The following is a 26,334-nucleotide window of genomic DNA, read 5'->3' as shown; positions in this document are numbered from 1 at the left end:
TAAAGAAAAAACATACAGATAAAGAAAAATAAAAAAATTGAATAAAATTAGAGTATAATTTTTTAGTTACTTTATATGTATTTTTGTAGTTAAATTTATGTGTTGTTGATATTTTTTTGTTATGTTCGTTAATTAAAAATATAAGAAAATTAGTTAGTAGTATTAAAATAAACTAAAAAACACAGTAAAAAAATAATTGATACATATATTTATCTTATACAATAGACATAAAATTTCAAAGAGTAGTAACTGCTATATTGAAAATATCTTTAAAAATATTTATTAAAAATATATTTAAATAAAAATATATTGAAAATATATTTAAAAATATTTATTTAGCAATTATTTTTTACTTAAGTGATAAGAATTGATATTTTTATTATTTATGCCTTGCAAATATGAAAATAAAAGATTAAAATATCCAAAAGATACCAATGACTACTCAATATGAGTTATTTTTTATAATAAAAATATATTAAAAATATCTTTAAAGATATTTAATTAGCAATTATTTCTTTGTGTCACCCAAATCAACAATATGGCAAGAAAGATGGGTGGGGTCCTGATAGAAGGAGAAAAGGGATGACAAAGGGTCGTCCCGTTTCAACTTGCATGCTGAGAAGAAAATGAACTGGAAAATAGAAAAAAAATATGGAATTTGCCAACAACATGATCATGGTCATAACATAAACAATTGTCCTCCTAACATGTCTCCATCTTAAAGTTTTCCTTAGTCAAGTGTAATTGTTATTTTATTGATAATGCAATACAATGTTCTTCGATAAATAAGTTGTTAAACAAAAAGTCTTATCTTTTTTAATTAAATCTAATGACATAAACAAACTAATTATATTTAATAATATAATTATATTAAAAATAATTATATTAAAAAATTCAGGTTTAAAATAAAAAATATGTTAAGTAAATTAAATAATAAAATTAAAATAATTATATTTAATAATATCATTTTCTTTTAAAAAATTAAAAAACAAAATTAAAAAATTTAATTTAATAAATAAGTAATGTTAAAATCAATTAAAAAAATTATATAATATAATATTTATATTTTATAGTATTTTAAATTAAAAAAACAAAAAGGAGAGAAAAAGTCTCAAGTAATATATATTGAGAATTAAATTATAAAGTAATATAAGATTGGGAAGAAACAAGAGAGAGAATGTGTATTTATAGAAAAAATAACCTAATAATTTTGAAAGTTTAGAGGTAAGAAATCTAGTAGAAATTTAATAGAGATTGAAGAATTTTATAAGATGTGAAAATAGGGTTTGAGCAGAGAAAATGTAGAAACTTTTTTAGTGAAATTTGATTTGTTGATATTCGAATAAAAAGCAATTTAACTTATTTGATTTATAAAAAATAAGTTAAAAATTAGAAATTGAGAGAGTTTACGTTGAAATAAATGATGAGATGATGGAATTTGATAAATTTTGAAGAAAAAAAAATTAATTGATTAAATATTAAATCAAAATTCATACAAACCAAATTAACTATAAATTGTAATTGAATTTAAAAGGAAACATTTTCTTTGTGCATATATATATATATATATATATGTATACATTGTACGACTTTTTATGAGAAATGTTAGCTAGGTATTGCAAATCCTTTTAAAGATTATGATTTTATTCGTTGTGAAAATATATGTTCACTTTCAAACTACAAGTCACATGCAATGATTCGTTATGTACTTCGATCTCAGATGATAGATAAATGCAACGAAATCTATTGTTAGATGATTTTCGCGTGTGTATCTATATATGTATATGTCTACGATTATAAGTATTGATGTGTGTGTATATATATATATATATATATATATATATTAATGAAAGTATTGATGTAGTATTTAAAAAGTTATAGAAAACTTGAAAATTATTTAAAATTATAAGAATGATATGCATCTTTTTCAATTTTTAAAAAAATTAGAATGACGTGTTATTTACTTATTCTTGAAGAGAGAGTGAACTAAAATATTAAATCATTCTTTGGAATCTAATATATAAAGATGTGATGAAAGTAACTAATTAATTCGAGAGTATAACTAAATAGTTGGAATTTTGAAAGAATGAAAATTTTAAAAGTAATCAATTAAAGAATGCAGACAATTCATATTTTTTTGAAAAAATCAACAGAAAAATATAAAATTATATCATTTGAAAGTTTCAAAAGTAATATAAAAAATTTCATGATAAATTAAATTTTTGTTTGAAGGAAAAAAAATACTAACTCTAAAATTAATAATTTTATTTTATTTTATAAAGATAAATTAGTATCTCAACAATTTTTTAAGGTTTAAATATATTTTTTGTCCTTACAATTTAATATTTTTTATTTTCATCACAGTAAAATAATTTTTTTTAATCTTTATAAAATATGATTATTTTATTTTTTGTTTTTTAAGTGTTTTAGATAGTATTTTTTTTACTATTTAAAACTTTTTTATCATTTAAAACGTTATTTAAAACACTTTAAATATAAAATATAAAATAAACCTATTAGACAATGATTAAAAAATTACAAAGATAAAAACAAAAAAAAACGATAAATTACTAAGATAAAAAAATATATGTAAGCCATTTTTTAAAATACAAAATATCTCCGCCTCAGCATTTATTTTTTACAGCAAAAATATTACGACCTAGATAAAATTGATATTGTTTACCAAGTACCGACCGTTAAATTGCAAATGCACTCTTTCAGTTTTAAAAAAGAAAGTTCTAAAATAACTTAAATTAAAGGACAGAATTCCTACTGCTATGCATATGAATTAATTGGTGAAGAATTATTGTAACTTAAAAAGTGATTTCAGGTTCTTAATCTGATAAAACTACATTAAAAATTTAGATGGAGATCGATTTCCAATAATATCCCTAATTCCCTACCCAACTTGACCAGAATTCTTAATTATACTTCCTAACATATTTTGATTTTGTGCATAGAAAAAAAAACATATTTTGATTTTGTCTATATATGTTTAATAAATTTAATTTTTGCGTAAGTAAAATCCAATTTATATTTATATTTATATTATTCAAAATATATTATTAAGTTCAAATAGTAAAATAACGCTACGTTATTATTTTTTAACAATATTGTTAAACTTTACACGATTGAAGGATAAAATCTAAATTACACACACGTATTGTATAGATATTAGTTATATGTGTAGCATTTAAGCATTCGAATTCTTGGTCGCCAGTCATGCTGGCCTAACTATATACAGTAACGTGTAAGTTGTAACATATTTTCATCCAGTTTTGTACATAGGTTAAATAATTCCAAAAAGAAATAAAATAATTACAAACGGATAATATATATTTTTTTATACAAACATTCAATCATAAGATTTACGACTCATTATATATGATAATTTTACTAACTTTTAAAATAATTTCAATGATAATTTAGGATTGTATAACGACTATTTTACATCGTGTGTATATATATATATAGACATTAAATTCTTGAATATTCAAATATGTACAAGTTGTTGTTAATTAAAACATGGAAATTAAATAATACACATATAGTTCCCAATTCCCGCAATTTGATGATTTTTGTCTTTTTTGGGACACATGGCTGCACCTAAAGGTGTCACTGGCTAATGGAAACAAGAAGAAGATAATCCAGATTGGTGTGTAATTATAAACTCAACACATGTCTCAGTTGCTTAATTGCATGTGCTTAAGCCACGAAACACGCTACTACCAGCAACTCCAACCGCGTTATGCGGGCACAAGGAACAAATAATTTAAGACCAATTTGTGTAATATAATATGTTAAGCAAGCCCACTTGTAGGGTACCTTAAATTCTGGGAACCATTGTGTTGTTTTACATGCATGCTGGTGTTTGCTGCACAGCACAGATAAGGGGCTTCTTTATCCTATCCTAACCTATATATAGCATCACCGCCAACCTGAAACCATTTCTAGCCACCAACTTTATTTTACTGCCCTCAAGTTTGCCACTTCAAGGTTGTTTTGTTTGTTAGCACTTGATTATCATAAGGTCAATTTGGTAAATATCTCATCTTTCCCACACTCCCTATTATGTTTTCTAATTTTAATAATTTCAATCAATAATTAAGAATATCTTTTAAAAGAAGTACACTAGATTATATAATTATGTGTCCATGGTTGCGGTGAGTGAAAAAAAAATTATGTTGCAAAAAAATGTTCTTGATTTAATCACAATTACAGTTATGATGATGTTGTTGCGATGGTTCAAATATTTTTATGTTGTGATTAAAATTGCGATGATGAATAGTAATTTAAAACCATGCATGTGTTACTACTTTATTAACAATTCTCTAATTAAAATTTGTGTTCTAGTTTAATTTTAATAGAACACTTTGATGAATGCATGTCCTATGGCTAAATCATATATCATTGAAACTCCTTTAGTAGTACTGTAGTGTACAGTTAAAAGCAAACTCACGACGCTATTTTATAAGCGATCCGATGGATTTATTTGCAGAGATAATCGATCGCATTCCCATAGCTCTGATGAGAAGTATGAGCAAAATGGGAAAGAGAGAAAGTTTTCAGAAGCGATCAATTTCCTCCCAGTTTCTCCGCGCGTTTATAGTATTGTATATGGCTATATAGGCTACGTCTTTTTCTTCTTTCTTTATAATTTTTTTTATGAGTGTGTAGGACTTTTATCTCACACTCAATTAGTATTCTCCCACTGAACCGGTTTATTTGTCCTATAGGCTACGTATTTTTCTTTAAAAAAAAAACTTTCTTTTATAGGATTAAAATATTATTCAAGCCATGATTATTTAAAAATAATCTTACCAAATTTTAAATAAATAAATGAAAATTAATCGATTATTTGAAATTTTTAAGTTTTTCAATTATAAAGATACAAAATTGGTTTAAAGATAAAAAAAAATAACAAATTCTAATTTCTAGTTAATAAAAAAAAAAACTTTTGGATGGTTATAGAATTGCGGCATCCAAGCTAGACAGATTTGTCTTTATGCACCATGGCTGTAATATAGTCAAAGAGATAAAGTATAAGTGCCATAATGGAAACGTCACTTCTCACTTTGCATGTCGCGGTGATGCCGATATACCAAGACCTTCTCTGATCAAATGCAATGAACTTTTAAATTTTGAGTTTAAAAAGTTCAATTATAATAACTTGCTTTCTTTAAATGGAAATTAAAATTGGACCAACGGAGCATATGTATTATAACATGAACTGTGGGTCGTTTCAACTTGGTTGAACGCTTTCATCAATTTGTTGAGCCTTTTTGGACTTTGGTCTGTCATCGAGATTGAAAGCAACTTATTCATTCCAACTTGTATTAATTTTTTTCAAATATTCTGGAACCGTAAATAATCAAAAACCAAAATTAGAAAAAAAGGGTACAAATATGTTATATCAGCACGTCACTGGCTCGGTGCAGCAGTTAAAAGATATTTTTGAAAAACGTTTTCATACCTAATCTTTATCAAATACCTTTATGATGAAAACGACCTTTTAATTCAATTTTAAACAGCGCTCTCTAATAATGGTGTTACAGTTGATGCCTATATTATGGCCATAGAATACATAATTAGGAAAGGAAGATGATCGTTATTTGATATAACTTCGAATTAGTTTCATAGCCCGTAAAAAATGAAATTTGTAAAAACATTTCAAGATTTTATTGAAGAACTCAGGATCCTAAATGAATTAGTTCTTAGGAGTTTGATGGTATGTGAAAATAATTATGTCATTAAGAAAATAATAAAATAATTAATGTCTATATTATAGAAAAATATAACAGGCCTTTTCTTTTTGGTACTATTGCTCTTAAAAATAATGATGTTTTTTAAATTAATAATTGAAGTATTTTTTATAGATGATCGTTTTTTAATTTCTTAAGAATATGTTTGAGAGTTGAATTTTAAAAAGAAAAAGATAAATCATTTCCATTAAATATCTTATAATTTAGTTTTTAAATAAAAGAATAACATAAGTTTAATATTTTAATATTTATTTATTTTATAAATATTACTCTTTCCATCCCACTTAAAAAATCTAACAAATAAATGAAATAGAGTAATAATCTTATAAAAATAATCTTAGTATTAATATTATATTAAAAAATTAAAGTGATATTTATTACAAGTACGAGTGGAAAAAATAATTAATATTATATTTAAAAGCTACCATAATGCTAAATTTGAGAAGATTTTTTTCTACGATAATTATTTTAAAATGAAGAAAGCATATAATTTTTTAATTTGAAAATAAAAATAATATTATTTTCTTCTTATTTTTCTATCAAAGGTCACTCATGCACGTATTATAAATTATCACTTGCTCTTTAAATGCAAAACTGAACTCTTCTGAATAATATATTTTAGGATTAAATATATTTTTGTCCCTATAATTTAATATTTTTATATTATTTTTTTAAATTATTTTTTTTCATTTTATTTCTTGCAAAAATAATAAACAAAATGTTATCTAAAACACTTTAACGACAAGAAAATAAAAAAAAATATTTTACAAGGATTAAATCGAAAAAATAAAATTTACAAGAACAAAAAAAAAAAATTTGTAGGTAAAAAAATGTATTTAAACCTAACTATTACAAGTAGCATTTTCAATACTTCAAACATTAATTGATCTCCACGCGGCCACGCCCCTAACTAACCTTACCAATAAAACACAAATTAAAAATTTGAGTTCCTTATTGATTGGCACTACAGAATTACACTAAATTATATTATTAATGACTCTTTTGGCAAAAACACTGGTTACTTGAAATTCAAATAATTTACCAATTCAAGTTAAATTTTATACAGTAATGATATATTCTAGAAGATATTTATGAGGCATTTCTCTTTAAGGAGAAGATTAAATAACTTCTTGGTCACTCTGAGACTTAATAAGAGGGTCTTGTTGCTAAAGGAAGAACTCAAGAGACATGTCTAGGGAATAATTAATGAAAAGGGTAGATTGAAGTCTAAAAACAACTATAAATTTTGCATGTATATATTGTAAAAGAAAGAGACATCACATCATAGTTGTCTGTTACAAGTTGCAAAACAAGAATAAGACAATTGCAAATCACCAAGGTAAACAACCAGCAAACTCTCTCTGGTCAAGTGAATGTTGCAAGAAAATAGTTGCAGTGATAAAGAACATTTTGTAGTTTCTTGCAATGACTCCAAACCAAGCGAGGATGATTTTTTTTATTCTGGTTGTAAGTTACATAATTTATCCTAATCAATATTGTTTTTTAATAAATGAAACTGAGGTCAATGGTGATGTTTTGATGGGCAATATTGACACTTCCTTTAAAATTATAGGTATTGCTATAATCAAAATTAAGATATTTGATGGATTTTTTGTTGTTGTTGTTGTTGAATAGATATTTGATGCAGTTGTCAAAAGACTTGGGTATGTGAAGCATGTTTCATATTTGAAGAAGAATACCATGTTATTAAGTACTCGGGACTCTAAGGGTATAACTATTTGGTAAAGGTGGAGTTTTCAAGGTGAGCAAAAAGGAACTCTGGTCGTGATGAAATAATAGAGAAAAACTACTAACTTATATGTTCTGTAGAGATGTAGTTGTTGCTTCAAATACTTTGTTAGATGTCAGTGTTGATTACCAGATTGTGGCATATACTACAAATGTTATAAATTTTAAAGATTAAATACAAAATTAAAATGATTTTTTATTAATTTCCTACACACTTGACAATAAGATGTTTAAAATTTCATATTACGTTGTACAATATTATAATAAACTTAATATTAGTAGTTAGTGATACTAAAAATGTAGAAAAAAAGGACAAAATATCATTTAAGAACATTTTCTTCAAGAAGTTATTTTATTTTATTTTCTGATATTCTCATCAAGTGGATTTTTTATGCTATTGTTATTTGATAATCTCACACTTTGATTTGGGCTCTGCGTCTGATTCACTAAACTGGACCTCATGGAACTAAGCGTGATGTTGGCTGGTTGGATTAACTTAGTTCTGGATAATCTCATAATGTAGGTTTGTTTTTTCTATTATGTGCTAATCTCACACTTTTATTTGGGCTCTGCGTCTGATTCACTATACTGGGCCTCATTGAATGGTTGGATTAATAGTTTTGGGCCAGGACTGCTTCAATCATTACATAAAGATAGTTGCTATTGGCCCCAAATGCATTGCTAATAGTCCCTATCAAGTGGCTGAATTTTTTTTCAAAAATGTCATTCCCACATAAACACGTTTCTGTTATATAACCACATACAAAATCCACAATGAAAATGTGTTTCTATTGTAGTACAGGGGGTGCGAACTAAATCTACAATGAAAACATGTTTTTATTATAGATTATGTACACGAAAATGCATTTTCATTGTTGATTTTGTACACATTCTTGTTCTACAATAGAAACACATTTTCGTTGTTGTAGATTTTGTACAAAACTCTCATACTACACTGAAAATGCATTTTCTTTGTTATATACAAAGTTCGTACAAAATACTCAACAAAAATATGATTTCACTTATAAAATCTGAAACAAAAATATGTTTCCTTGAATATTCTATACACGAAATTGTGATTCTGTCCAGTATTGTTTGGCTTAAAAAAATACAACAGGATCATGATTCTATGTTTCCAACACAATATAATCATAATTTCATTGTACAAAAAATAAATAGATGAGGGAAATAAGAAGGGGTGATGTAGTTTGAACTGAGGGATAAATAAGTTTGTTTTACGGATTTTTAAAATTTATAAGAACTCATAACAAAGGTCGTAGTCTTGTAGTGGCGAATAGCAATTCCCAATAAGTTGGGTTCAGTATTCTATTTCAGCATACGGATTGGATTTTTATTTTTTTCTGAGCTGCATTGAACTATTGGAATTATCAATGACGAAATGAAAATGCTAAAAATAATCCACGATGTTAGTGTGAACGTAGTTGAAACAAAAAAATTGAATGTTGCACCATGGACGCGTGATAGTTGCTTGATGACCTTTGCTCGCAATCATGAGAATGACAGAGAACAATATATTTTTTTTATTGTGTGTGGAGAGATAAAATCGTAAAAGAAGGAAATATTTTATAGAGAAACTTCAACAATACTTTATTCATCTTTATTATAAATTTTGATGGGCAAACTTGTAAATCTTGGACATATTCGTTACAAGTTTTTATTATTAACAACGGATAAGTTAAGATTAATTAAATTTAAGAATTAATATTTTAAATTTTTAAAATAAAAATTAAATGACATATAATTAAGAGATTTTTAAGGTAAGAATATTTATGACACATTGACAAAGGTAGATTAAGAAAGTATTTAACTTTTAAAAATGAGTACTATAATTAATTCAATTTATAAGAATGAAATAATAAATTACAAAATTGCATTTTTTTATAAACGAGTACTCAAATTAATTTAAATTATAAGAATGAAATAATAAATTACAAAATTACTTAATTTTTATACAGAGAATTGAATTTGTTTAGATAAATAAATAATTGAATTTTATATACTAATGACACTACTGATTATTTTATTTTATTTTGCATAAAATGACACTACTACCGATTAACCTTTTAAAATCTAGGTTATAAATTGAATGAAAAATTTAACTATCTAGCTTGAATGCTTACTTTTATTTGGTGGCTTGACTATGAGAACATTGAAAATAGAAGCGAAACAAGTGCAAGACACATAAACTTGTGCGCTGCGTATAAGACTATAATAATATGTACTTTCCTTGCATACTTCTAGCGACTAATTTATTTGGAATTTGCGTATGGGATGTTCCTTTGTGTGACGGGTGTCTATATTCAAATGTGATTGTATTTCCAATGGAAACCCTTTTTGTGACAAAATTCAGAGTGTTGAATTGCTTGATGGAGATGTGGACTGAAAAGGATGGACAAACTAGATAAGCAGGGGAGCTTCACTTATCAATAATAATCTTGGATTAGTTTTATTCGATAACTTGCTGGCTTCAATTTGATCCCTTCGTCACCTTTTGCTGTTTGCCATCCCCACGTTGATTTATATCAGTTTATCTAGAAGCAGAGCTGTATTAAAAAATATTATTTTTTAAGGTACAAACGAAATCATTAGTGTACACATAATCAGTCTAAAACTCTAAAAAATTAGTTTGACCTTTTCTTTAGTTGGTTAGGCTTGGTATGTAAAAATAAAGAAAGAATGTACTCCGATCCTCGAAGTAATATTCATTTTTCCCTTTCCCAAAAATAAATGTTTGAATTTTTTTTCCCTGGCAAATATCTTTGATAACTGGCAATAGTACTGAAAAGTTTGGGAAGCATAGAAAATAAATTCTTGATTGTGTGTAGTTTTTTTTTTCATGTGATAAGCAAGCAATCCTATATTTTGGAGTAAACAGATACGGTGCTAACATCTATTTCTAGAAGACACCACGGAAATATGTAACAAAAGAATAAGCAATTTGTACAATAAACTTTTACAATAATCATGTAAGTAGACAAGTGATCCCCCTTTCCCTGAGTGCATATCCGTTGTAGTTAAATGGAGTGATATTTGGTGCAGTAAGTGGTTCATTGGTCAGTATAATATTACACTTGATATTTTTATACATACTTACATGCCAGATCTATTTTTTCTCTATTAGACCGTTATTTCAGTTGAGATATTATGCTCTTCGAGCACTAATTTAGCATAATTCCAATAATCTAACGTCAATGGAATTAAAATAAATAAAACATAATATATTACACACAGCATAAAATCTCAACTGAAATTACAGTCAAATAGAGAAAAAATAACTGTGGGTATGTAATTATGTATAAAAAAGGTAAGTAGCAGATACTACTCCATTTTACTGTAGCGGATCTACACTTAGTGAGTGTACTTTTCCATTCAAAAAAAGCTTTTTGGATTCTTAAAAATCTATCTGGCAGTTAAGAAAAGAAAAGGATAAAAAAATATAAATATGAAAAGTGAAATAACGTGAAAGAAAGAAAAAATAACAAGATGTGTTAATTAAATAATTAGAAAATTAAATAATCCAAAAATAACTACTGTTTCATTTTACCACTTTTGCACGCTTACACACGCAAACAAAAACATGATAACAACATAAGTTTTTTTCAAATTAAATTAAAGATTTTATTGGTTAAGATCTCTGTCTCTAAGAATACATTCACTTCTATATGTTTAACTCAATATTATTTAATTAAAACATTATCAACTTGAGAATAATTATTCTCAGAATATATTCACATATAAACTCTTAAGTCCTCATTAATTAAACAAACCAATAACAACCGGGGACAACTATTCTGGACCCCTTCAAGCTTATCACATAACCCATGGCCTACAACAATTTACCTATTTGCTCCACTTGCCAATTACTACTATATAAGGCATTTTATGCTTCTAAGTATGGATCGAATTGAAGCACATTTTATTCATATGTTATACTGGAGGCCGCTGTCGTTAATCAAAATCCTCTCCGACACTTGAAGTATCCACCATGTTCATAATGCCTTGAAAAATCTCTAATGTATCAAATCACTCAATTATTTTATTTATTTAGTTGGAAGCCAAATCAAAGCTAATCTTGTTGAGGAATGAAAAAAAATTAATTTATTAAAACCACCAAATCCATGGTTCTTGTCGTAATTGACTACCTCTAATTCTATAGTACATGTGATAATCAATATAATGGATTAATATATTTTATTTTAAATGTTAGATTTAGATCTTGTTCCTTTGATGGTAAAATTATTATTATTATTTGTATATAATAACTTTTAAAATGTTTTTAACCCATAAGATGTAAATTAATATAAGTGGCTGTATAAAAAAAGTAGTAAATAATTTCGATCCTTTAACCATATGATATGGTTTTGGTCTTTGTTTATGTACATACAAATGATATTTATAGGTGGAGAAATTGTCTCTTAATAGTTATTTCAGGAATTAATTATATGACTTTCGGTGGCTTTTTAAGTTCACTATCAAATTCCAGGGCTCAATCTTAGTTAGGTAGTAGAAACTATGAAGCTGGAGTACCACAGGGACAAAGAAAATTTCCAATGGAGCGGTGAAATCTGTAAAAATCGAAAAGAAAACACATTAGTTTGTTTTTTAAACTAATTTAGTATTTTTTATTACAATAAACAATATTGATGTTTGGAAAACTTTAGAAAAAAGATTATAATATTCAATGTTTTACTTGAAATAGTAAAAAATGGGAATTAAGATAGACAAAATATATCACTAATTAAAGATAAATATATTTTTATGGGACTAAAAAGTTAAAATAAATTATTTTAATCCTTATAAAAATTGTAAAAAAAAAAAACAGATTTCTCCTTACAAAAATTGTAGAAGAAAAAATTATAAAATTTGATTCAATTTATTGTGATCGATTAGTTAATACGTTGGTTGGTTGAGTGTATTCTCAAATACAAAAGAAAATCATTAGCTTATTAAATTATTTATCAATCTATAAAAAAGATTCAACAAAAAAACACAAACGAATACATATAAATTCAATGTCGGATTATTAAAAAGAAAAGAAAAGAAAGAAGATTAATCCAATTTATTTAAATTTCGATATAGATAAAGTCAGAGATTCCTATCCAGTACGTAGGCTAGTGTATTTCCTCCCCCTTTGAGTTGCAACATGACGTGCAGTCCGTCACCTGTCCAAAAGGAAAATCTCAAAATCATCCCTCCAGGTTTATCACAGGAAAAGCAGTACTACTAATAATTAAGATAGTTTTGAAAGAAAAAAAAAAATCAATACCTACCTAAAATAAAAGCTTTATCATCCTCTTTTGAAAATTTTCCATCCCAATGTAGCCGCAAGATACCTAAAGGAAGCAAAGTCCATGGCGACGACTCCTTCAAACCCCAAAACCAAATAGTAGAATAAAATCATAGCACGACCCAATTCCAAAGAAGTTGAATAGCATTACATACCTTTCACCCACCCTCTTTTTTCCTTCGCCACCATTATCCAAAACGCCCCAATGTCTTACGTTACCATATCATTAATTACCAGTCAAAAGGAGCAATCAGCAAGCATGTACGGTGGCTATTATTAATTAGGACCCAAACCATCCAAATTGAAATTCAATTCCACCTGAACCCTAATGACCACTCTCACACACTCCAATTTCCACCATGACCTTCTTCTTCTTTTCTATTTTTTTCTCCTCACCGAATTTCCGTCGCCGCTCACCGCGCAGCTTCCGGACACGCTAACTCCGCCGTCTCCGCAGCAGCAGGAGGACCGTTTTGCGAGGCTGAAGTTCGACAAATCCATGGCCATCGTTCTGGTGATCCTCGTGGCGGTGTTCTTCGTCCTAGGGTTCCTCTCCGTGTACACTCGCCAGTGCGCGGAGCGCAGGATGCGAGGGAGGTTCGACATCTCCATCTCCATCTCGCGCCGGCAACGCGGCCTGGACCGCGAAATCATCGAAACGTTCCCAACGTTCGTGTACTCCACCGTAAAGAGCCTCAAGTTAGGGCGCGCCACGCTAGAATGCGCCGTGTGCCTCAACGAGTTCGAGGAGGTCGAAACGCTGCGTTTCATCCCAAATTGCAGCCACGTGTTCCACTCCGAGTGCATCGACGCGTGGCTCGCCAATCACTCCACTTGTCCCGTGTGTCGCGCCAATCTTTTTCCCAAACCTGATGACCCGTCTTTTGATCCTATCCAAATTCCGGATCCGGAACAACCCGTTATATCATCACCGACCCGAGCCGAAACTGGGGGCTCTAATCCTCGTTCTCCGAATTTGATTGATCAGAACCCTACGTCGCGGTCAAGGTCAACGGGTTTTCGTATCGCGGGGTGGTTTCCGCGGTCTCACTCGACGGGTCACTCGCTGGTTCAACCCGGGGAGAATTGTGAACGGTTTACGCTGCATTTGCCTGAGGAAGTGCGGAACCAGCTTATGCTGAGTCGCACCAAGAGTTGCGGCGTGGGCGTGACGTTCACGCGCGAGAACAGTGAAAGGAGGGGTTATAGGGCGAGGAGCGTTGGTAGTAGCCTCAGCCCTCACGTGAGGGGGTGGTTTTCTGTGAAGGATGATGTCGGGGAAAGGTCTTCGGATCGGTTATTCTCCACGTCGACAAGGGATAGTGAGGTTTAGATGCTTCCTTTTGGTTTGGTGGGTAAAAGTCAAATATCATTATTTCACACTTTCACAATGGCTTTTGCCATTTTACCAATTAACCAGCCTTTCTGGCCTGTGCTCCTGTATATAATATATACTCTAGTAATATTTACATGTGTATGGTTTTAGAGTTTGGAAATTTTGGAGTCTTCTGTTCTGTGTGGAACAAACTACATTGATAGTAGGATTTTGTAAACGTTAATAAATTTGAAAATCTGAAACATTTACTTATTTTCTAGTCTACTTCTTTGGTACTGTGTTGCTTTGAAGATATGTTTAACTTGCTCGTTTTGTGTCCATGTTACAACAGTTGAACTTAATTACCGAAAAAGACAAGACAATAGTAATATTTTTTTTTACCGTTGCTATGCAAGATGATTTAATTTCTCCTATTCATATTTCATTTTTTTTGGTAAAAAATTATTATTGTTGTATTTATGCGTGTTATGATATTTTCTATTTATTGGATTTTTTATTTTAAAATTAAAATAAATTGTACTTGTATACTTTTATGTTTCATCTCATTTTTAACAGTCAGGTGAGTTTTCAAGCAATCTATATAAGGGTGACTATTTTATAAATAATGTCATCAATAATATATTAAATAAAACTTAATATAATAAAAAATGATAATTACGTTGCTGAATTTTTAACAATTAAATCTCTTTTAGTAAAATAAAATAAAAATTTCTATCAAATGAAAAATGTCTTATAGTATAGGTGTAAGCATGTCAATTTGGTTTGGATTTGGTCAAATTCATGATCTAACCTAATCAAATTTAAATGAATTCTCTTTGAGTAGATTTTTTAAGGAAAAAAGTGAAACATAACCTAAATCAATCCATTTGTAAATAATTTGGGTTGGGTTGAGTTAATAGATCAAAACATTTAATTTTGTCGGTTCTTTTTTAAAACATTATTTTTTATAAGCTAAATTTTTTATTAAAAGAATCAAACATAATTGAAAAATTTTGTAATGCTATCACACTCCACTTCACTAACTCTTATTTATCTATCTATCCATGGAGGATGGAAAATTAAGGATACCATATTTGAGATAAGGAGATTCGAAAAGCATGGTGAAAATAGATTTCAAACACTTTTTTTCTACTAAAACCAATGGAAAATAACCAGTCATACTTTTGGTAAATAGATTCAAAATATTTTTAGAAGCTCATCTAAAATGGCTTTAATGAATAAAATCATTATCGCTTTAATTCTGAAGGTTAAGGATGTGTTAATACTTACTCTATTCAAGTCGATAAGTCTATGTAATCAATAGTTAGTAATATTTGATTTTTTAAAATTTAAAAATATATTATATATTACATATATTAATAATAATAATTTAATATAAAATAACGAGTCAATGAGTTTAAATATTAAAACTCGTAATTTAACTCAAAATTCAACGAGTTTGATTAATTAAATTTGGGTCTAACTCAAATACAAAAATTATTCAATTCAAACTATTTAAATTGATTTAAGTCGCTAGTGACTTGCATCTGGCAATACCCCTAATAATATGGTTAACATGAAGTCGTAATTCATGTAAAAAAAATAAAGTCGTAATTAAGAATGAAGCTGGCCATAATTTATGATATGATACTTCAAAAAGAATTATAAAATGAGGTGTCACTCATTTAACAGAATCTTTAAATCAGTCATCATCACTTATTAGAGAAAGCCTGATGCTAACGATGGGTTATGCTATAAGTATAAATAATTTAACATGCTACAAAATAAGTATAGAGAACTCAAGAAATTAATGAAAAATAAATAAAGTTGACTTTTCATACCCGGTTTATGTATTACCTTTACATTTTTCTCAAATTTTATTTCTCTTTCTTATCCCACCCATTATTTTATTTTTCTTTCCTTTTCATCTCACTTTCTTTCGTAAAAAAATATTCTAAAAAGGAAAATTAAGACCAAATAAATTTTTTCCTTGGTTATTTTCCTTAAGGGTCTTATTTATAAATTTCAACATTAATTTGAATTATAACTTATAAACATCTCTATAATTATATATGATATAAATCATTACAAACAAGAAGAATAATGTATACTTAACAATGACATATTATATACATTTTATTTGTAGATGATTATTTTTTTTCCAACCCAAATGACGAGGAAACAAAAATCCTTAAGGACATCATAGACATGACAAAGCTTCTCGTCAGATCATCAATTTTCAAAAATCATGTTTTTTTTAAGTAGCAACACCTCTCCCAGCACCAGGCATAATATTTCATCAACTTTAGGGGTATCTAAACCCATTGGTAGACGAAAATACCTCGAACTCCCTTTCATTATTGGCCATAAAAAAATGAGGTTTTAGCTTTCATTAAATACAAACTCTAGAAGCGCATCAATGACCTGATCCACCAAAAATCTTTCAAAAGCTAGTAAGAAATTTTAATTAAGTATGAGCTTGGTCAATCCCAACATATTGCATGAGTGTCTTTTTACTCTCATATACCCTTGAAGATGAGCTTCAGAAAATGATAAACTCTTTTTAGCAGGGTTCAAACTCACAAGCCAGAAAATGAATAAACTATTTTAGTCGAGAAAAACTTGTCATGAAGGAAGAATGTGGAGGTATAGGATTTTGACATTCACATGCTTTTAATCTTATTATGCTAGGAAAGTAAGATTGGAGATTATTGACCAACCATGATACTATGTTTTCACAGTTGTACGAGTTTTTAAAGCTAAATATTATTCTCATGGAAATATTTTGGATGCCAATTTAGACAATAATCCAAGTTTTATTTGACGTAGTATCTATGCTTCCGAGTTCTAGTTAGAGAAGGTATGAATTGGAAAATTGGTAATGGAAATTCCATAAATATTTGGTCCTAACCATGGTTGAAATCAAAAGACAACATGTTAATCTCCTCCCCTCCTCCTTTGGGTTTTCATTTTCACACTTGTTGGGGATCTTATAGATCCTATAACTCACAAATAGAAAGCTGACCTTGTTGACTCTCTTTTTAGTACCATGGATGCTACCTCAATCTTATCATTTTTGTGCTAAATTATACTAAAGAATACCAACAAACTTGGAAATTCACACAAATAGGAGTTTACTCAGTGAGATCGGCTTATCATAATGCTATAGAATCAATAGTCAACTCTAACCACCTCAAGATAATCGAAAACTGGAAGTTGATATGGAATCTGCACATCCCCCTAAAACAAAGCACTTCTTGTGGTGAACTTTAGGGCTTTGCTTACCTACATTTGAAAGACTCATATCTAAAGATGTGGACTAGTGTCCTTTGCACTGTAGTTTCTGTTCCCAATCATATGAAAAATGAGTGGCAATGCATTTTTCTCATGCGAAAAAGCAAAAGAGATTTGGCAAGTTGTTGGTCTTTGGCAACTTATTCGACCCAAGGCTGATGCTGCAAAAGGATTCACGAAATGCCTTCTCGATCTCCTTCAACATCTTCACCAAACAGACATGAACAAACTTGCGTTATCTTGTAGGAAATTTGGCAAAAACGTAACAACATGGTTTGGGATATGTAGACACTAAACTTGGTACAGTTGTTGACTTGGCTCTACAATTCAGTGTTGAATGGCTATCTGTCCGAGACACCAATGCTTAAGAAACCCATCAAGCTTCATCTTCTGCCACTTCTTAGACTCCTCTGCATTGGGCACTCATAAAATGTATTCTAAATCAATCTTCCTTTGACATCAGATTATGTTTATGAGACCAAAATGGTTCATTTTTCAGAGTAAGATCTGAGTTACCCAGGTACACCTCAATCACATGAAGTTGAAGCATTTACATTTCATCAAGCTCTTATTTTTACACGGCTGCTCCAACTTCAAAACGTGGTCTTCGAAACAAACTCATGTAAGCTCACCCAGGATACTATTAAAGCAACAAAGCAAGGTTGAGATGAATTCCATGCTATTCTAGCCAGATATAGAGTTCTTTTAAATTCATCCCAAAACACTTGTGTGAGTTTAGTTGAGAGGCAAGCCAATATTGTTGCCCACAAGCTTTCTATGACATCAATATTCTATGTTAGCTCTCATAATTTCATTTATACTCCTCAAAATTTATTCTCTAATATCCTTAATGAAATGAGACGAATTTGTTTGCTTAAAAAACAAACAAACAATGACATAACAAATGTCTCACAATATTTTTATAATTCTTGTGACTCTCGAATATACTCTTGTTGATAACAATTTTTTTTAAATGTCAAATTAAAATAATTATTTTCTCTATTCTAACGTAAAGTTTGTTTCTGGAAAATTAATACTTATATTTTTATTCTTTTTAAATAAGTCAAATAGAATTGAGTTAATAATATTTATCTTCTCCTCTATTAATTTGATATATATATATATATATATATATATATATATATATATATATATATATATATATATATATATATATATATAGTTAATTTCGATAATCAATGAATTACTAAATAATTTTGAATTAATGTAAAATTTTATAGAAATGATGATGAGTTTTAATTTACGGATATAATTTAAATTATCTAATGAAAAATGATAGAAACGTGTAAGAATGGTATACTTGTAACAATATAAATTTATCTCCCTTTCTCTCTATGTATAACAAAATAAATATTGTGTTCTCCCCTAATTATACGTATATTAATACAGTTCTACATTTTTTTCCTAAACATTGGTCAATGAGATTTGATGGTCTAATTGGTGCTTCTGGTCGAGGTGTTGAGTACTGCCGATCCATAATTCTAGCTTCGACCTAATTTTCTACACCTTTTTGCTTTCTTCCCAATCAGGTCACTTCCCATGCATTTAACAACTTTTGGAGCGTAGTATTTTGTGGGGGTGCTTGATCTATTGAATTCTTTCATTTTTTTTCATCATCCTTCATTTGTTCTCCGCCTTGGAGGCATTGGTCCACAATGTAACAGAAGTAGTATTAATAACATGTGAATTTAGACAAAGGAGCAAACTGAGTTTCGTATAATAGTAGAAGAAGAAAAAATGAACAACGAGAATAGCAAGGCAACGCTGAACGGGGTTCCGCCGCAACCTAAACCACCAGATGGTGAGGGTAGCGGAGGAGCGAGGGTGTCGTTTCAAGACAAGGTGATGGAGGGTAGTGTTGCGGTTCCGCGTATGACAAGAACAGATTTGATTGCAAACAAGTTGCTCCGGATCGAGTTGGAAGATGGGGATAGGTGGCTCCCCCGATGCTATATTGAAGACCAGCTACTGGAGGAGTTGCGGAAACCATGGACGGATGCGCTTATCATGAAGCTTTTGGGGAAGAGACTGAGTTTATTCGTGACGAGGGAAAGCAAAAGGGGTGTACATCTTTACGAGGAAAGGGTATAATGGGTAGTTAGGTAGAAAGTGGGTATGGGGTGTATTTAGAAAACTGCAGGCGTAAATAGAAGGATCCTTCATATTAGATTGATATAGACTGCTAGTTGAAGCACCTCCATAAATTCCATATTTTTCTGAAATGTAATTGGATGCTATAGCAATTTAGGATAAAATTTCACTTAAACTTTTAATTTATTATTAACTCTATTTATTAGACATTTACTCATTGGATCATGAATATTGATATTATATGTGATCATTATTTTCAACCTTTAAACTCAAGGACATTTTAAAATAAAATTTGAATTTGTGGTAATATTAATTAAAACTAGTTATTTCTTCCTTCTCAAAATAATTTTCATCTAGGTTATTTTACATAAATGAAAAAAATTAATAATTTTTTATAATTAATTTTATATCATCATTTATTTATTTATAAATTTTATTGTCTATCACTAATATTATAAAAGATATAAGTTGAAAAGGAAAATTAATTTTACATTAAAAAATTAAAATAATAATTATTTTGATTTTTTTTTACATAACAATTATAATAGAATGGAGGGAGTAATTTAACACTTTCCTTGTTCTTATTATCTGTCCTATTATATATATATATTTACTAAGTATATTAATTACGAAGACTTTTTTTTTTGTAGTATCATCAGCAACACATTTAAAAGATAATGAGCTTTTATTGCATATTTGATTGATTTTTATATTTTTTTTGTTTTTTTTACTGGAATTATATTGTTTTTGTTCATTACTAAGTATCGGGAGAAAGATATTGAACATTAATGATTTTAATATTTGTTATTTGAATTCATGCATTTATCTTTTTGGCTATTATGAATTTATTTACTAATTTATGATTTTTTTAAAACAAATATCTCATCAACAAAAAATAAAATGAAAGAAATATTTGGTTTTAATTTTGAAAACTGGAGGCGTAAATAGAAGGATCCTTCATATTAGATTGATATAGACTGCTAGTTGAAGCACCTCCATAAATTTCATATTTTTCTGAAATGTAATTGGAAGCTATAGCAATTTAGGATAAAATTTCACTTAAAATCTTAATTTATTATTAACTCTATTTATTATTAGACATTTTCAACCTTTAAACTCAAGGGCATATTTGAAATAAAATTTGAATTTGTGGTAATATTAATTAAAACTAGTTATTTCTTCCTTCCCAAAATAATTTTCATCTTAGGTTATTTTACATAAATGAAAAAGATTAATAATTTTCTAAAATTAATTTTATATCATCATTTATTTATTTATAAATTTTGTTATCTATCATTAATATTATAAAAGATATAAGTTGAAAAGGAAAATTAATGTTACACTAAAAAACTAAAATATGTTTTTTTTTTTTTTTACATTATAATGGAATGGAGGGATAATTTAACACTTTCCTAGTTTTTTTTATCTGTCTTTTTTTATATATATATATATATATATATATATATATATATATATATATATATATATATATATATATATATATATATATATATTATTTACTACGCATATTAATTACCAATACATTTTTTTTGTCGTATCATCAGCAACACATTTAAAAGATAATGAGTTTTTAATGCATATTTGATTGATTTTTATATATTTTTTTGTTTTTTTTACTGGAATTATATTGTTTTTGTTCATTACTAAGTATCGGGAGAAAGATATTGAACATTAATGATTTTAATATTTGTTATTTGAATTCATGCATTTATGTTTTGGTTATTATGAATTTATTTACTAATTTATGATTTTTTTTAAAACAAATACCTCATCAACGAAAAATAAAATGAAAGAAATATTTGGTTTTAATTTTGAATTTAGAAAAAGTCAAAAGAAATAATGTTTTAAAAATATGTTTAAATAACGCATTCATTTATCATATGTATGATTTTTAAGAATGATATTGAACAATTGTAAAAAAAAAAACAAAAGAGAGAGAGAGAGAAGGATATTGAACTTGAATGGTTTTAAATTTTAATATTTGTTATTTGAGTTCATGAATCTATGTTTTTGTTATTATGCACTTATTTATTAATTTATGATTTTTTTAAAACAAATACCTCATAAACAAAAATAAAATGAAGGAAATATTTTTTTTTTTAATTTTGAATTTAAATAAAGTCAAAATAAAATAATGCTTTAAACAATCGGTTCAGATAATGCATTCATTTATAATATTGATGACTTTAAAGAAGGATATTGAACAGTTGTAAAAAAAAGGATTTTGAACATGAATGATTTTAATATTTAAAATAAGATAAAATACTGTTTAAACTTTCTTTCCTAATATAAATATTAGTTTAACGGGTCATTGAAAATCCTTATGATTGTAATTAAATGTATTTCATTTAAACAATTATTTAATGTATTTTTCAACTTAGAATATTTTTTCATAATCTATAATTTATTGTTTAATAACTCATTGAAAAGTTTTCGTTTTTATAATAAAATTATTCTATTTTTAGAGCTGTAAAAAAAGAATTTCATTTTTAGCATTAAATTTTCCAATACAAATGAATTTAAATGATTGAAAATACTTTTAAAATATGTATTTAATATTCTTTCAGAAAATGTCTTACATGATTGTTGTAATATTTAAAACATGTAATATTTTTAATATTATAATACTAATAAATATATTTACACATTTAGTTTAAATATGTTGTAATGCAATATTTTTCTCTCATTTGTAGTTTTTTCCTACAACAACTTAATATTATAATACTTTTGCATACCCTTATATTAACGGTCTATGTTTCTTTTTTGTAAAAACATAAAAGTGATATATTTTATATTTTAATTTAATTATTATTGATGTAATTCATTATTGTCTACATGTTTTCTTCAGTATAATATTTCCCACTTTATTTAATGCATATATATATTTCCTTAAAATTTATTGAACATTTTTTTACAGTTTCTTTATTTACTTCTTCCTAAAATACATTTTTTTACCATGTTGTTTATGTCTAATAAATGTAACTTCTAATTTAACTAACTATATTATTTTACATTCAATATAAAAGATTTCATGTGTCGGATTGGAAGGGCTAGTTTAGAAAGAAAGAGTCAGATAACAATTGAATTAATAAAAGTCAATAAAAGTAAAGAATAAAATATCTACCAGCCTCCTTCAATATATATATACCAGCCAGCGAATGTGACTAAGTTTTGTAAATGGTCAAATTAAATTTTAAAAAAAAGTCTATTTTATGTACATAATAATCAATCATAATAATTAATAAGTAACAGTATTTTCAATCTAGTTGAGAGAAAAGGAAATTAGTTTCCTTGCCCGCGTGAACAAGAGAAGGAAAACGCGGGGAAGCAGATAATGAAATTATTATATATGGTCTGAATTTCATTTCCCTCATTAGTCATTACCCTACATCTAAATATCTAATTATTATCATAAAGTCTTAAAAACGACGTGGTTTCTTTTACAACGAATAAATAATAATTTTAGCTAGACCGTATGCGTGTCAGAGCAAAAACACAACCCTTTATATATGCTTCCAAATTCTCCACCACGGATCGTAACATACTTCAGCAATGGCCCAGCAAAAGCGGTTAAGAGGTCTGGCTCAAAACCTCAAAGACAAAGCCTCGGTGATCGCCGCAGCGCTATCCACCAAGCGTCACCTCTCTTCCGTCCGTGTCCACGTGCTCCGCGCCACCACGCACGCCCTCGCGGCACCACCCTCCGAGGAAACAATTTCTGCTGTCCTCGCGGTCGGGCACGGCGGCTCCCACCGTCATCCACGCGCGTGCATCGACACTCTCATGGACCGCCTCCACACCACGCGCAGTGCCACCGTGGCACTCAAATGCCTCTACACTCTCCACAACGTCGTCGTAAAGGGACCCTTCGTATTGAAAGACCAACTATCTTGTTACCCTTCTTACGGTGGCCACAATTTTCTTAACCTCTCCACCTTCCGAGACGTCTCGGACTTGGAATCGCTCGAACTCAGTTCGTGGGTGCGCTGGTACGCCGCCGTACTGGAACAGACCTTAACCGTTTCAAGAATCTTAGGTTATTACTTGAACGATTCTTGTGAATCCCAAGAAAAAAAGAAGACTTTGGTTGTTTCGAACGCGTCGAATGCGGATTTGTTGTATAAGTTGGAGGTTCTCGTGGGTTTCGTCGAACAAATAAGCCACGTGCCTGATTCGTTGCACCTTCAGAGGAACGAGTTGGTGTACGAGGTTGTGAGATTGGTCGGGGAGAATTATAGGAGCGTTCAAGGTGAGATTTTTTTGCGTGTTGAGGAGCTTGGGGAAAGAATAATGGAGGATTTTGATGTGGGTGAGTTGAACGAGTTGGTGGGGTATTTGGGGAGATTGGAAGAGAGTCGTGAAAAGTTGTTGCTTTTGTTTGTGAATAGAAGAAAGAATAATGGGTTTTGGGAATTGGTTGAGAAGACGAAGGGGAAGGGTGTGGCGAAGAAGAAGGAGATTGAAGGGAAGTGGCTCGCGGTGGTGGTGAGTGGCAACGCCGCCGAGTTGACTCGGTCCACGAACCCGTTTCTTGACCCGGGGCAACAACTCAGTCCGGTCCCCCGGTTAAGTTTTGCAACGGTAAGGTGAAATACGGCAACGGTCATTTTCAGTGAGAATTTGTCAAAAATAAAAATAGTAAAAACACTCATTCTTTTTATTTTTTTCCCGTTTATTTTGTGGGAATCCGCAGTCTGCGCCTTCCAGTTGGAGGTGTGGTGCTCTATACTTTTTCAGTACTTTTTTTATTTTTCTTTGATGTGGGGCTGTGGGGCTCGATGCTTGCCGTCGTGTGCATGATTAAAGTGTAAAAAACAGATCTTATAATGTATATCAAGATAACAAAGAGATTTCTGTAAAAAAAAGAAATTAAAGAAGAGATTTAGTGGACTTTTTTGATTGATTTTTGAACTTTTTATGTTCCTCTCTTCTGGTCCTTCTGGATGTATTAGGCGTGGTTTAGAGTTTATTTCATTAAAAATAAAATAAACAATGTTAAGTGAAAAATAATGTTATAAAGAGAACAATATCTAAGATAAAAATAAGATTCTAAAAAGAGACGATACAAGGGATGATGGTATAACAACAATTCAGAAATAGATAAAGTAAAAAAAGTAGAGTAAAACGTTAAGGATAAAAGTGAAAGAGAAAAGTTATAAACTTGTGAGCTAACTGAAATAAAATTATTTTAATAAATGCATTTGATGACTTGTGTTTGCCTGACATGATTGGCAAACACATTTTATGATTTGTCTTATTGTACATGATTGTGAGAGATATATTTGATACATAACTTTTTTTTACGGGATTTGATAAATAACTTGAAAACTCATTTGTTTCACATTTCAAATTTATAGTAGTAATTTTATCAAAGAAAAAAGTCTTAATTATTCTACATGATTCTCAAAATTTAATGGGATGACCATCAAAACATTTCATATCTTATTGTTGAATTTCATTGCGAGATAACAAGCAATTGGCTACAACTAAAAAATAGAGAAAATCTTAATTAAATAAATTTGATCTTAGCTTTCCAGAATCCATGCTTATACTTACAAGTCACTCACCTTTTTATACTCAGTGTTGTTGTTTACTGTTTAGGGACAAGAAAATTTCCCAGAGTTTTATGTAAATATGTATGTACCCAAACAAGATCGGATCCAGAACTCTGATAAAGGTGGCTTTTTTTCCCCTTTTTTGTAATTATTTAAGTATATAATTTCAAATAACTAAACAATAATTCCCGTAAAATATTTACTAATTTTACACATAAAACTAAAAATATTTTTTATTTCAAATAATAAAAATGTAATACAAATTTCTGTTGTTGAATGTTTTAATCATTTAAAATGCTAAAAATATCTATAGGAAGAAATAGGTGTTTTTTTATTAAGGAGAAATTGTTACCCGCGGTTTAACCGCAACAACTCTGTGAGACTGCGAACGTCGTCGCAACGGTCATCGTTGCCGTCGAATCCAAAGTCGAACCGACCACCGCACGCTGCCCCTGTGAACGTGTTTGCGTGGAGGGTGTGGCCAACTTATTCAACACCGTTCTTCATTTTTTTTGGTTTTTAGGGAATGCTTTCTCTTTCATTTTTTCAGATCTACACCATGAAAAACATCATCTCCCTCCACTCCCTCCTCCATGCTCGCCGCCACCGTCATTGTCCCTGGATCTACTGGCCTTGTCAACATCACTGACCATTTTTTATTTCAATTTTAGTTGCTCTGAAATTGTATAATTTGGTTTGAAAGGTTTGATATTTGAAATGAATGAGTTACTTTTTGTGAGAATTTTGTGGATTTTATATTTCTTAAATATAGATTTTTGTGGGTTTGAAATATAAAATTGGAATGCATTCAGATTTGTGATTTGCATGGTATGTGATATGTTGGTGAACTTCCGATTGCAAACTTGTTGGTGAAGAAAAGTTGTAAAAGGGAAACACATGATGATGGTGGGGTGAGAGACAGAGAGAGAGAGGGGGAAGGATAAAATTTATTTGCAGATAAAAAAAAAGGACCATAATCAGATTAATTTGTAGAAAAATTTTATTTGCAGATAAAAGTTTTATTCTTGTGCCTATTCAATGGAATCGTAGGATCAAAACCAGTTAACAAAAGAAAATATGATTGAAAACCAGTTAAAATGACTTATAGGGCTTGGTGGAGTAAATATCCTGTTTTAAAAATGTTAAAATTATCATTTACTCAACTCCAATGTTTCCTTTCCATTATTTTATTATTTGTTAACTAATTTTAATTCAAAA

At 29.0% G+C, this 26,334-nt stretch overlaps 2 protein-coding genes across 2 annotated transcripts; both read left to right on the top strand.

Annotated features, from left to right (window-relative positions):
• The first annotated feature begins 12,466 nt into the window (after nt 1–12,466).
• Nucleotides 12,467–14,407, top strand: LOC100805815 (RING-H2 finger protein ATL11). The gene has a single exon (XM_003527845.5). It carries the CDS (start codon nt 13,148–13,150, stop codon nt 14,150–14,152), a length of 1,005 nt encoding a protein of 334 aa, XP_003527893.1. The 5' UTR covers nt 12,467–13,147; the 3' UTR covers nt 14,153–14,407.
• An 8,638-nt stretch (nt 14,408–23,045) lies between these two features.
• On the top strand, nt 23,046–24,464 carry LOC100788852 (putative clathrin assembly protein At4g40080). Its single transcript, XM_003526517.5, has one exon. The coding sequence runs from the start codon at nt 23,114–23,116 to the stop codon at nt 24,149–24,151; it is 1,038 nt and encodes a 345-aa protein (XP_003526565.1). The 5' UTR covers nt 23,046–23,113; the 3' UTR covers nt 24,152–24,464.
• Nucleotides 24,465–26,334: the final 1,870 nt, after the last annotated feature.

Source organism: Glycine max, chromosome 6, assembly GCF_000004515.6.
Source record: "Glycine max cultivar Williams 82 chromosome 6, Glycine_max_v4.0, whole genome shotgun sequence".
Taxonomy (NCBI): Eukaryota; Viridiplantae; Streptophyta; class Magnoliopsida; order Fabales; family Fabaceae; genus Glycine; species Glycine max.
The sequence above is the reverse complement of the archived record's forward strand: the minus strand, read 5'-3'. Positions and strand labels throughout refer to the sequence as shown.